Raw genomic sequence first — 13,209 nt, 5'->3', positions numbered from 1 at the left:
GTTTCACTGCCCTAAAAATCAGCGTTCCCCTTAGGCAAATTCTATTTTTCAAAAGGAATCAAGTTCAGTCTATGCAGTTTCTCCTATTTGACATTAAATGTCACTCATCTGCTGGAAGAGAAATTTCTTTATTGTTGAAGCTATAACTTTGAAAGATTTGAAGAAGTTGCTATTGCTACCCCAATTGCTAGAATAAGGGCTGTTGAAATTTCACAAAATGGAAGTCTGAAACATGTGCCGCCAGCATCACTTGGGGTAGATATCGAAGTCTTGGTCATCAGTAAAAGTTCAGGCATCAAGGTCTAGTTGGCCTACGGTATTCGCCCAATTCTAAGAAAGATGGCCTGGAGCCCCAGCACCCTGTCTGATGCCTGACTTTTGAAATTCTGCCACTGGAGCTTTCCTGAATGCCCTGATGTACCACAACCTCAGAGCCACCTCTGCTCGTGTATCTGACTGGAACAAGAGGCAGCACCTGAGAAGGTAAAAAGATGGGGGCCAGTGATTCAGCAAACCAACCTCAGAGTAGGCTCCAGACCCAGTTATCTTCCAGCATGGATGAAAATAGGCCTAGCAAAAGGTAAGAGTCTGGTAGATCACAATGTGTTACCTAGTGGGTATGCACCGGATTGTAAGGCAGACATTCTGGGCAATACATTAACTCCAATTCCACTGTCATTTACCTGCAAAGGAGAATGGTCAGCTTTCCGGTGGCAGAGTCTGGCGAAGGTGTACAGAAATGGCACCTTGCAAGGAGAAGGAAAAGAAGGAAGAACAAGTCATCAGACTTGGACCTCAGGTGGCTGCAGGAGAAAATGTATTTGGTGTCTGTCCCATCTTTGCATCCTTCAATGGCACTTTTGTCCATGTCATTGATCTTTCTGGCAAGGAAACCATCTGCCATGTGACTGGTGGGATGAAGGTAAAAGCTGACCCAGATGAGTCCGCTCCATATGCTGCCATGTTGGCTTCCCAGAATGTGACCCAGAGGTGCAAGGAGCTGGGCATCACTGCCCTCCACATCAAACTCCAGGCCAGAGGAGGAAATAGGACCAAGACTGCTAGACCAGGGGTCCAGTCAGTTCTTAGAGCCCTTGCCCGCTCAGGAATGAAGATTGGATGGATTGAGGATGTCACCCCCATCCCTTCTGACAGCACCCGCAGGAAGGGGGGTCACCGTGGTTGCCATCTGTGAACAGGACTCCTCAAATTGTTTTCTGTTAATAAATTGCCTTTGCGTGAGCTAAAAAAAAGAGAGGGAGGGGAATAGTCAGAAGGCATAGCTTGTTGTGGGGATTTAGAAAGCCACTATCTAGAAAGTTTCCTTCACCATGATAATATGTGTTTTCTTTTAATGAATGTTTATAAAGCAACTCTACTCCTTTATTGTTTTTTTTTTTCTATAAAAGAAACCAGGTGTGTGAGATAAATTTAGCTGAGTGCCTGAGGATAGAGACATCTCATCAGATTTAAAATTTTTGATATAAAATAGGAAGGGAGGGAGGGGGAAAGAAGGAAACAAGAAGGAAGGAAACAAAATCCAAAACAAAACTGGTCATGCTTTTTTGATAACACTGATAAAATCATTTTTCAGCTATATCCTCAATTTTTTTGGTAGAAGCAATGCCACAGAGCATATTTTCTACCATCAAAACTCTACTGCAAGCTACAGTTAGAAACTAGAAGAAAGAGGAAAAATCTTCATCAAGTCTCTTAAACTTGTTCACATTACATCATTGCTAAACGATTCCAGAATTTCCTAATATGTGACCTAGCTTCAGAGGACATAGTGACATTTCATCAAAACATGGACTCATTATTTCCTCAGTGTGGCCTCTTTTCCATTGGTTGGCAAATTTAAAGAATTTTTTCTGAGCAACAGTTTGTCAGGCACATTTTATGATCCTTACCACACAAGAACGAAGCCACTAAAACCATGCCTCACAGCGTTGTTCCCTTATCCATGTTTCACATATATAAAACAGTCATTCTCCATCTTTAGTTGCTCCAGAATCCCATGGAAGTCTTGTTAGGACACCGGGTTGGCTTGAGAATGTGTGTTTCTCACAAGTCTCTGGGTGATGCTGTTGATGCCCATTGAGAGACTACATTTGATCTCCACTAGCCTAGTATAAGATATGGTGCTCAATAAATATATTCTCTTGCAAGAAAAGATACCGTCTTGGATTGTGTTTTTGCCAGTGAAGGGTGGAGAAGTCTGAGTGCTTTGGGTTGCATTGCAGGATTTCTGGAACTCAGGAAGAATCCTAAGGCTATTGGTCCAACCACAGCCATGGTAGAAGTTTCCTTACAGCCAAATTTTATTAACCAAATCAACTCAATGCCTAAAAGAAGAGCAATAGCATCCAATAACTTTCAATTTATCCTGCCTTCCCCTTCCACAGCACTAGTTGACACCGAGTACATACCCAGAATTGCTGTCCTATTGTTCTATTTCTACAACCAAGAACTAGTTCCATAACAAGGCTTATGGGACTTCATGGCCAACCTTGCATTTATTTCTGATCCTAGGTAAGTTTCCTTGGCTTCTCTGTCCTAAAGATGAAGGGACTGAGGCGGTCAACTGAGATTTGAGACTCTGCCTAGAAACTGGTCCCTCATAAGTCTGTGGTGGGATTATCTGCCTCTCCATGGCCAGTAACCCCCCACCAGTTGGCCTTCTGCCCATTGATTACACACAAGTTAGGTTACCAGATGAATATAATTAGGCAGCCTCCTTTTCTGATGAAACACATGGCACCCCATTCAGGTCTATGGGTAGTAGAGATCCAAACATAATATTCCTCTGGGTGATAAGATAGAAGCACCATGTCTGAACCTGCCCAAGAACAAAGAGAACTGTATCATCTTTCAAGATATGTTAATATGAAGCATACTGAACCCAATCATTGGGCTGGTCTACTTGCTATGAGGAGATAGTGCTGAACTATTGATTTTCCAAGCCCTTACAAGCAGCAAGGGGCACCAGGCAGAGGCTCAATAAAGGAGTACTTTTGGTTGATAGCTATATTTGAGTGTTCTCTCTGAACTTAGGTTGAATCTGATTGTGCCTTCCAAGGAGCTAATATTTGACACTCTAGAAAGAGCTAAAAGTCTTTCATGATAAGGGAAGGAGAACATCGCCAGTTTGATAGTAAGTCAAAGAATTGATCCTACCTCCAGGCCAGGGAAAAGTACTTGCAAGGTCTTGGGAGGATAAGAGGGAAGGAAAAAGGAGAGAAAGAAAATCATATTAGATTAAGCCCAATAAAATTATTATTTTTGTAGGTCAAAAGTGGTAACAATATTGACAATTTCCTGTGGTTCAATCTAACAGATGAGAGAAGCCCTCATTTATCCATCTGGCACATGAAACTTCCCTTTCCCCAGAGTCTAGGCAGTTCTACTTTCAGCCACTTCCTCATAGCCATGTGACCACTATCTCCTCAGTGGAACAAACAAAGGCCCTAGATCAATTAACTCACATAGAGCATAAGTAAGAAGCAGGATGTGCTAACTCCCCGCACCTTTTTTCACCTCTGAAAAAAATTGAACTGCTGGAAATAGAATCCCTCTTTTGGTTAAACTTAAGCAACAAATGATGATCATTGTATGTGAGGATAAGCCAACTCAGAATCAGTCAGGAGCTGAGCAGGAAAAAGATGTCCTTCATGGAAGAAAATCTAAAATTTTCATTGTAAACAAATATATCACATCATTGAAGTTAATATTCTACACCTATAACTGTAACAATGCAAAAAGATAAAAAGCCATAAAACATGGGATTGAGACATCGAGAGCATCATTTTCCTTACATAGACCAAGAGGTAGGGTCCTACTCTGTGACCAGCTCTGTGCCCTTGGGAATTCTATTTATCTCTCCGAGCCTCAGTCAAAGGACAGGACTGGATTCAGATCATTTAACACTGTCCCTTCTCCCTAATCTATGACTTTCTAGAGCTATACCATTACTGTCCTGAAAGTCAATATTAAATAAAGAGAGGGCGCATAAGGGGGTAGACAATAATGACATAAATGAGCACAAAACACCATGTAACTTACATTATTTCAAAATAATTTCAGCTTCTGAGAAGGAAACCTCTCTTCCTTCCAGTTCAAGGTTCTGGGCTTATCTAAGAAAAACGAAGGCAAAAAGCAATCATCCCTATGATGAGACAAGTTCGCCTTTACCAGACACGTCTAGTGTTTGTCTACCTGTTTGTTTTAAGGATGACCAGTCTAAATTGATGAAGCAGAAGATAATGGGTAAAGAGCAGAGATCAGAGGCTTCAGCTGGTGAAGTGAGCGGACACTAATGATGAGCTTACACGTTATGAGGAGTTTTCCTTTCAAACTTGTTAACATTGGTCTTGGATCGATAGAAATCACCTCTTAATCGGCAATCGAAAGTAAATGCATTATACCTCAAAGCTGTTGAACATTGTGGTTAGAATGTGACTATAACAATATCAGAGTTGTGGGCTCAGTCCCTGCATGGCCGTACACCGCTGGCAGAATAGCGTGGGGCCTACGCCTGTCAGTTTCGTTCTCCACTGCATAGAGCAGACCCTTGACATGTATTTGTTGGATAAATGTGTCACCTATTTTACAAGATTGTACACAATGCATAAGAATTTCCAAAACTTTAGAAATAAGATAATTTGAGTAACTAGCAGATTCAAAATCTTTCTGAACTACGAAAAGAAAATTCAGTTACATTTAAATGGCACTTATAGATTATTTCTATGTCGATTTCAGACAAATTTCTCCAATTAAAAAAATGCAGTGAGTCAAATGTTAACATATACTTGTAAGCCATTTTGAAAAGAATGAGCAGCCTGATACTATTTGCTTAAAATAAATTTTTAAGAGAGTACTGATAAGTTTGGGATTTTTCTAATTCTAAGCTGAAAGCAGAAGGCTCTAATTGTCCTGCTTAGAAAAAACACCATAAAAAACAAGAGGATATGTAGCTAACTCAGTTCGTGAAAGAAAAAGAACCCCTTGTGATTCCTGGAATTTAGAGATGATTAATCAATTCTTTTCTGAAATTAGCAGAAAGTAGTCAGGAAAAGATTATCCAAGGACATTTGAAGCTCTCAAGGGAACTTTAAGAGATAAACTGCAAGCTCTACTAATCTATAGTGTTGAAAGTGTGAAAAAGAACTAAAGAGTCTTTATTTAGACCAACATAAGAAAATGAGGAGGAAATATAATAACTGTCAAATTTTAATTTGAGCTTTGCACCAAAGTGCTTGTATCTTGCTCTATGATACATTACACTTTAAAATTAAAAACATTTTAAAATTCTTTTAAACATCGATATTAGAAAACCTTATGCTTGTGGTTTTAATAAGTGTTGTTTTCATTTGGAAAAAGAAGCTTACTTAAGTAGGAAAATGCTCTATGTTCTCCTACCTCGGTCAATCACGACTGTAGGAATGTCCCTCTTAGGTCACAGAACTTAGTGCAGGACCCCCACTCACACACATCGACATACACAGGAAAACAAAGGTTTTCCTAAGCCTGTCTCATAAAACTAAGAATGATGAGAAATGTCCCCAGTGCTGTCAACGTGGCTTTGAAATTTCTCATGTAAACTCTGAGTCTTCCTGGCCAAACAGACGAGTCACACCTCTCAAGGGATATAAAATATGATTCAAATAAACATCTACTGAGTTTCCAGTTTTAAAATTGACCTAATATCTGTTGAATGTCTACTATTATACAAGGGACTTGCTGACCATTTCCAGGGAAGCAAAGATGACCAAGACATAGATCCTGATCTTGAGGGAAGTTACAAACTACCAGAGGAAAAAAAGAAATGAGTGCACAGATAACATCGAACACCTAAGTACTTTCTTTAAGGGAAAATATGTGTTCAGAACTGTCTCCTTAGTGTTCAGAACCATCTCCTTAGTGTTCAGAAGATGGCTTCTAGATGGAAGGCTTGGGGTTAAAACATGGAGAAGCTGTCATTTAAGCTGGATCTTGACAAGTAGGAGGGCATCTAGGGAAAGGAACAATAACACAAAGCAATGGAGTTTACTGGTTAAAACTGGAAATGGCAAATTGGCAGCCCATGGCCAAATCCAGCCAACAGATGTATTTTGTTTGGCCAGAGTAATGTTTAAAAAATTTTTGAATTAGTCGCCAGCATTTTAAAGTTGAAATTTCACATAAAATTCTGGATTTTGTGGCTACTCTTGAAGAAGACAGAAATTGTTGACACTGGGTCCACAGCCCACATAGTAACAAGTCAGCTGGAGCTTTGTGACAGAAGGCACACAGAAAGGGCACACAGCTCCCCAGGGTACCATGAGCCCATTTGGCCTGCCTCATCCTTTATGTGTCCTGTCCCTTAGGGGAGACTGCCTCGTGACTCCTGATTTAAAGTGTGAGTGTAGGTCAGACCAGTGGTGTGCTGGTAAATGTTTAACAACAGACTAAAGAAAAGAAAAAAAGCCCTCAACTGTAGAATTTGCCAATTTTTGTGGAGTAAATACACTGACCATGGCCAATTTCAAGCTACCAACACTGAAACTGAAGTTGGGAAGAAATGTGTGCTATGGGCTGTCACTCATTCTGCTCTTATACTGCTGTGTCAGACAGACCTGATTTCAAAGGCAGAGTCTCCTGAGGACATGTCTTAGCTCTCCAAACATCCATGTCTTCCTGTGTTAACCAGGAGAAACAACTGCCTGTCTCACAGTGCTATCGTGTGGTTTAAATGATTTCCCCAGAATCACCCCAAGGGTATTTATACAGTGCTCCCTAGAGTCATGCTGAGGGCTATTCCCAGGGTACATTCATTCTTCTGCACTTTTTGTAAGCTGGTCTTTGTGGTTTGCTATAGTTGGGGGGAAGAATTGGTAGGAAATGAGCCCTTAGACACAGGTGCAGATACTGGTAGTTAGAGGTTTGTGAGAGTGCACCAAGTGTTTCCAGAAGAACGGGCATGACAGGAAGAGCGTTTAATACACAGGATGCTAGCAAATTCACACAGCTGGACCCAGACTGCAAAAATAACTATTGAATTCTTCTTGAGGGCAGGGACTGAATCTTTTTTACTTTGACCTTCCAACTTAGCTAGACTCTACACCTATGTCCAGCCAGGAAGGAAAGGAAAGGACAGGAAAGAGAAGGGAAGGAAAGGGAAGGGAAGGGAAGGGAAGGGAAGGGAAGGATCAAAGCCACTAGAAAATTCTTACCAACGGGGACTTATTCCTTTCAAGTTCTAATTATTGAAAATCTTTCATTTCATTTCAGGAATTCATGGTAATGTTCTGAAAATAAATAAATGAAACAAAGGGACAAATTATTTTACTAGATTGCAAATCACCTATACAAATATATTTCTGATGTGGATCTCAGATAATATTATCAGTCAAGTGTCATACTTTAGACAAAACTCCAGTCACAACATTGACAGACATCAGTGTTGAGACCAAATGAAAAGAAAGTTGAAGAGGATGGTGAGACAGAAGATACCAAACGGAGCCCTCATTCTCCCTGATGGTTCCTGAGGGAACCTCGAAGCTCAGAGGGAAGGACTAATGGAAGCTTTGTGTTCAGTAATTTTATGACTTCACAGCTTTTTAATAAGAAGAATTTTAACAAGGAGAGTTTCCTTCAGGTTTCTTAATGGAATGGGTGAGCTGAGTTTACTATTCCTCCCCCAGGTTAATCTCTGTTCTAAGATGCTTTCTCATCATCTTTCATGTTCTGAAGAAGAAGAAGGAAGAAGAGAAAGAAAAAAAGCAGTTGAGTTAGTTTACTTGAGGACAATTTTAGAGAGAAAGGAAGAGAGAGAGGAATTACATTTAAAGCTTGGAATCTTGTGTAAGGTTGATCTTCTCAAGACTCAGACCCCGGAAGCACAGGTGCTTCCAAGTGCCTCATGGGCCTGTTAGCTTTTCCATATCTCTTGTTGCAGGAACTGGTTATTTTTCATTCTTCATTTAAGTTCTTTTTAGGAAATAGTCTGAAAAACCAGTAGTGTTGTCCTAAGAATTAAAGGAACCCAATCTTTTATATCAGGAAATTGAAGTCACTTCAGTGGCACTAAACAAAAATTTAGGTTCAAAAAAGCATTGCTATCTCAGGAGGTGACCATTTTGAAAATGACCCATCCCTCTGACTTGGTGTTTCTCTGAAATTCTGAATCAGAAACAATCTATTAGCATTCACCTCTCCTGAGAATATATCAGAAACAGATGGCCTGCCCATTGGGTGGTTTAATGATAAAAGCCAAATTTTTGGTCTTGGATCTATGGTTTCTAAGTGATCAAAAAAAGGCCACTCCTGGCGGCGGCTCCATAGTGTAGTGGTTAGCACATGTGCTTTACACGCAGAAGGTCCTGGGTTTGCTCCCCAGATGGAGCCACAGACCATACCCCGGGTGTGTCAGGCCCCAGGTGCAGCCACGAGCGTGTGGGAGGAGACGTCCCACCTTCAGAGATCCAGTTCTTAAGGGGAAACAGCAACATCCATAGGTCACGGGTGGAAGTGGTGGGAGGGAATTAAAGAGGAGGAAAAAAAAAAGGCCACGCCTTCCTGTCTGAGCCTCAGGTTCCTGACCCTGTCTCAATATGCTAAGAAAATAGATATGGAGAACAATTCTTAGTGAAGAAATGACAGCTACTCATCTGGTCATGGTTTGCAGGCTCAAGAACAAATCATGCCAAGTGAGAAATGGTCTTTGTACAGAGGAGTCCTTTCAAATCTTATTTTTGGTCACCGAGTCTGCACAGCTATGTGGGTCTCCCTGCATATGCAGACCACTGTGACAGCACTGTGAGAAGCGCAAAAGGAATAAAGACACAAACTGTGAAGGCAACACATGTGGGTCAATTCCACCATCGCCCCGCTCAGCATCCCTTCAACCACTTGGATGGGAACCCCTTTCCAACCCTTACCTGCTCACCATTCTCACGCTTCTCTCTGCCTTTCTCCAACCCCACTTTCTCACACCAAATCTGTTTGCCATAAAAGAAAAAGATCACAGTGCACATTCATATTAGAGTGCAAATGACTGATAGCAGTCTAAAATCTCCAGGAGACTTAAAATTTCCCGGGTCTCAAGGTCTTTAAAGAATGAAACTGCTAAAGTGGGATTTTAGCCATCACGGTCCAATGCAAGAGATGTTTCATGGGCCAGAAACTCCATTCAACAAACCATAAGTCACGCTACAGAAGTCTCTGCCGAGACCATCACTGTCCAATAGAAATACAAGGGGAGTCATAAATGTAATTTTAAATTTTCTACTAGACTCATTTAAAAAAAAAGAAACAGATAAAATTCTTTTAATAATCTATTTCATTAAAGCAAATATATCCAAAGTCTTACTTCAACATGTAATTGCTATAAAAAGAAATATTAATAGTATATTGTACATTTCTTTTTTTCATATTAACTCTTTGAAATCCAGTGTATGTTTTGCATTTGCAGCTCATGTCAATTTGCACCTGTCACATTTCCAAGTGCTCAGTAGATATGTGTGCCCTGCATTGGACAGCAGAGGTCTATTGAAGGACTGTGTGCAAGACAATTCCAAATTTGACAAATTGCTACTGCCGATAAAAATGCTTGTTTCCCTTCTTCCTCTGCATTCACCTGCCCTGTTGCTCTTCATTACACCTTCCATTCAGTGAGCACCCACAGTACATAGAATGGTGCATTTAAGCCTCATAACGACCCTAAGAGCTGGGTTCGGGTAAGGGGAAAAGGCACGGGTAGTGAAGAACTTGCCAGTGGTTCTTACCTGCTGAGAAGCGGGAGACTGGATGAAGCACCAAGAAATGACCACAAAGGAAGGGACAGAAAAAAAGACAGATGCATTGGGCTAAGACTCTACAGCCACTTAAGATCATGAATGTTACACAAATGTGTGGGTCCCTCGTTGACCGAAAGGGACTCAGAAATGTAGCATCACAAAGCCTGTCCTCCCAACCACCCGTCTGTCCTCTCCTCCCAAACGAAGTCATGCAAAGTCGAACCCCGGTCACAGTGTCCTGTGCAGCTCTGTGCCTGCAGTGGTCCTCTAGCCATTCAAGCAACACATATCTGTGTACACTGCACAGAACACAGAGAAATATGGCACACAAAACTGCCTTCTAGGGGCTTATAATCTAGTTGAGTAGATAATGAAAATGCGCCATATAACTCAGACCTTACTGTCAATAAACAGACTAAGAATTCAGAATAATCAAAGAAAGTTTCATGGAGGGGGTGGGGGAGATGGAGCCTGAGCCTTGAAGAAGAGCAGGAAAACAGCTGCAGATGGAAGGTTACCACAGGTGCTGGGTGCAAGCCAGCATAAAGGGCTATGACCAGCACTAGGGCTCCCCTCACAGTAGAAAAATGGCCGGAGCTGTTCCTGACCTCCAACCTCACTACCATCCACCCTTAGGAGGAGAGGTGCTATACCAGCATCCCCAGAAAATATCCAGATGGTCCGTTTGCTTAGGTCAACATGCTCCTCCTCAGGATCTGGGGTGACATCAGCTCACCTGGAATCTCCTAGAGATACAGGTGTAGATGTTACAAAGAGAGGGGAGAGAATGGATACAACCACAGCAGGAATGCAACTGTCGATTGTCCACGACACTGAGCTCCTAGGTGTGCATACCTTGCCCGAATTTTAAGGAGAAGGTATTATGGGATTGAGTTTGGCTTCTGAAGCATTTTGTCCATATGGACATGGGCTGACATTGCACTGGGTGACAACTTATGGGAGCTGTTTCACTTTCACCCTCTGGCTTCCTCTTTTTCTAATTATTCACAACATAGTAAACCACATTAACCTTAAATGTCACAAAAACAAAAGCACTATCGACTTTTACACCAGATAATTCTTTGTCTTGGGCGTTATCCTGTTAAGTGTAGAATGTTTAGTAGCATCCCCCACCAGTTGTAAGTTGTGGCAACCAAAAATGTCTCCAGACATTGCCAATGTCCCCGGGGCGGCAAAATCACTCCCTGTTAAGAACCACTGCTCTGTGGGGCCCCGCTCCGGAGTCAGCCTTTGCCACACAGCAGGAACATTTAGTTCAAGGACAAAAATACTGCCTGGAGATCAGGGGCATGAGCTGGGGGCAGAATTAGCAGCTGTGTGACCTTGGACAAGTAGGTCCACCTCCTCTCATCTGCGCTTCATCCCGTGGTTGTAAAAAATCACACGAGATCATGTACACGCAGCCCTCGCCCCAATCTGTACCCGCACATCAATATCATTAGCTATTTTCCTGGCACAGTAACAAAAACAGACATATTTTATAGATTGTGTGTTTCAAGAGAATGTTCTTTGCAGGGGCAGAGTGAGGGATAGTGTTTGCTTGTTTGTTTTCTTTTTCTTTTTAAATTGGAGCCCTGCTTTGGAAGAGCAACAAAGAAAACTCTGCAGACTGTTTTTGTGGCTAGACCTCCTTGAGTTTTCCCTCTTCAGAGGCTCCTTGTCCCTTAGAAAGGCATGGCCAGTGGAGACAAAAGTCAACCTACCAGTTAGCTGAGGCCTTGGGGAGGCTTCGTGGAGACAGACCAGGGTGGCAGCCCCACGTAGGCCCCAGAGCACACTCTGGGTGAGGGGGAGGGGAGGTAGTTGGCCAGGCCCGTGTTCCACTTGGTTCTGCTTGTGATCACCCTGCTCGTGGAGGGCTCTCCCTGTGTGGTCCCAGCTGCGGGTTCTTGGAGCTGCATGCGGCCTACGACGTCCTCATGCAAGAGTAGGGCTGTCAAGATGGCAAATTTGCTTCAAATAACTAACCTTTCTTCCATATAAGGCATATGTTTGCTCCAAAATGTCAACATTGGCTTCGCGCCCCTTTTTTAAAATTATACTCTGTCAATCTCTGCAACCCTCAACTAAGACGGTTGAAAATATCCAGTGGCACCGATCAGGAAATTTTGGGCTTCCCAATATGACATGGAAATCTGGGAAACCGGACGTGGTGACCGCACTCTAATTTTATGACCCTGACTTTATTGCCAGCACAGAGGCAATAAAGAGAAATAATAAACGAAACAGCATGCAGAGCTCAGAAGATGGCAGCCCAGTCAAATCTGTACAAGGCGCCTAATCTTTCTGTGCCGCAGCTTCCTCTGTCCAGGGAAGGGAAGACTGACGTGTCCTTTGACACCACTTCCAGGTGACTTCATAAAAAGATACATCACTACTGTGTTCCTGGTGAGACCGTGCGCAAGTTAGCGGCATCATGCCCACCATCAGAAGTGGGAAGGCAAAATGGAAATATGGATTCTCAATATCATGACCCAGTGAATTAAAATATTAAAACCGATGAAAATAGAAGTATATTATCTGGGCTATGTGTTAACTCATAGTACAACCGTTTTCAGCAAATTGATTGTCAAATACTCAGTTTTTAGTATATTTTAATTTAATAATTTGTTTCACTAAGTTTTTACAAGAAAGAGAAAAGATCCTTTAATCTCCCCATATATGAAATCCTTAGAGAAGAGCAGTTTGTGATTTACATTCCCATCTCTGGGTTTTGGTTTTCTGCTTCATGAAATTATATGAATTAATCACAAAAAGATTAACAATTTAAGTTCTTAGGACCTCAGAACAATTAGCAATAGGCAATACTTCTGTTTTTCAGGTTCCAGAATTATTCCTTTATTTTAACTAAGATGTTCTGCCTACATTAAAACTACCTCCATCCACGTGTCGATAATAACAATGTGTAATATTTTATAGGTATGGACTCAAGAAATGCGAAACCTATGTTTTGATTTCCATTTTTTCTAATTCCAATAGCAACGCTTGCTAGCTATTAAATAAATGACTCCAACTTGGAAAAGGTGGACAACCGAAAACTGAGATAAAACTAATAGAAATACATACATATGTGTAGATGTATTAATATTCTTGAAAATAATTTAATTGCCATAACCGAAATATGCTCCTAAAAGTATTTAATAACAAGTAGTAGAATATAAAACAGGTTAAAAGTAAAAAGAAAAATGTGTAGTCAATGAATCCTGGAAAGTGGATATCTGCTTTCCAGTTATTAGTTTCTACCTGTTGGCGCTACCTCATTTTTGTCAGAGATATGGTGGAGTGACCTAGAGACTATTCATTTGCTAGTGGGAGAAGAACTTTGAGGATGTCCTCTTCACCTCTGACTTTCTCTGGGCCATTCTGCCTTTGTCCATAGGCTCCTCACCTTTGGAAGTGAGGAGAAGTTCCC

The 13,209-nt window shown here is 41.5% G+C and overlaps 1 protein-coding gene across 1 annotated transcript; it reads left to right on the top strand.

The window, feature by feature from the left end:
- Positions 1-730: 730 nt before the first annotated feature.
- On the top strand, positions 731-1,242 carry LOC120616895 (40S ribosomal protein S14-like). The gene has a single exon (XM_039880453.1). It carries the CDS (start codon positions 740-742, stop codon positions 1,193-1,195), a length of 456 nt encoding a protein of 151 aa, XP_039736387.1. The 5' UTR covers positions 731-739; the 3' UTR covers positions 1,196-1,242.
- The last annotated feature ends 11,967 nt before the right edge of the window (positions 1,243-13,209 follow it).

The sequence above is a fragment of the Pteropus medius genome, unplaced genomic scaffold, assembly GCF_902729225.1.
Source record: "Pteropus medius unplaced genomic scaffold, Ma_sr-lr_union100, whole genome shotgun sequence".
NCBI classification, from domain to species: domain Eukaryota; kingdom Metazoa; phylum Chordata; class Mammalia; order Chiroptera; family Pteropodidae; genus Pteropus; species Pteropus medius.
This window is presented reverse-complemented; position numbering and strand designations above follow the sequence as displayed.